The 660-nt window shown below is 60.2% G+C and overlaps 1 protein-coding gene across 1 annotated transcript in view; it reads left to right on the top strand.

Moving 5' to 3' along the window:
* Window positions 1-660, top strand: part of BCOR (BCL6 corepressor) — a 50,473-nt gene that overhangs the window by 12,436 nt on the left and 37,377 nt on the right. Inside the window, exon 8 of the mRNA XM_077765179.1 lies at window positions 61-386. Within this exon, the coding sequence (XP_077621305.1) occupies window positions 61-386 (326 nt within the window). The remainder of the gene's footprint in view (window positions 1-60; window positions 387-660) is intronic.

The following is a 660-nucleotide window of genomic DNA, read 5'->3' as shown; positions in this document are numbered from 1 at the left end:
TGTAACGCCTGCTTCTTCTCCCCCTCCCTCCTTCCCGCCCGCCACCCCCTCCGGATTTAGGCTTGCCTGTGTTCTCCGGCTCTCCGCCCATGAAGAGCCTTTCATCCACCAATGCAAGCGGCAAAAGGCAGCCTCCGCCAAGCTGCGCGCCAGCCTCGAGGCCGCCTGCCAAACAGCAGAAAATTAAAGAAAGCCAGAAGACAGATGTGCCGTGCACAGACGAAGAAGAGGATTGCCAGGCCGCCTCCCTGCTGCAGAAATACACCGACAACAGCGAGAAACCATCCGGGAAGAGACTGTGCAAAACCAAGCATTTGATCCCTCCAGAGCCCAGGCAGGGCTTGGCGCTGCCCGGAGACTACTATGTGGAGAACACTGATGGCAAGGTACCTCTTGCCCCCTGCCCCCCGCTGGGCCTCTGACGGCACATCCCGCCTGCCCGGCTTCTCTGCTCCCGGCTCTCCTCCCGCAATGTCACTCGCTCATCTTAGGAGCCATGTCTCCCGGGTGGTGGTGAAGTTTCCAACTAGTTACGAATGAAACCCTTCTCTCCCCCACCGCCCTGCGCAGCCCCCCCAAACCAAAGAAAAGGGAAAAGTGCTCCCCCCACACACACTCAGGTGTGTAACTTGTGGGGAGGAGGGGAAGAGAGGCGGGGGG

Source organism: Crocuta crocuta, unplaced genomic scaffold (assembly GCF_008692635.1).
Source record: "Crocuta crocuta isolate KB4526 unplaced genomic scaffold, BGI_CrCroc_1.0 scaffold301, whole genome shotgun sequence".
NCBI lineage: Eukaryota > Metazoa > Chordata > Mammalia > Carnivora > Hyaenidae > Crocuta > Crocuta crocuta.
This window is presented reverse-complemented; position numbering and strand designations above follow the sequence as displayed.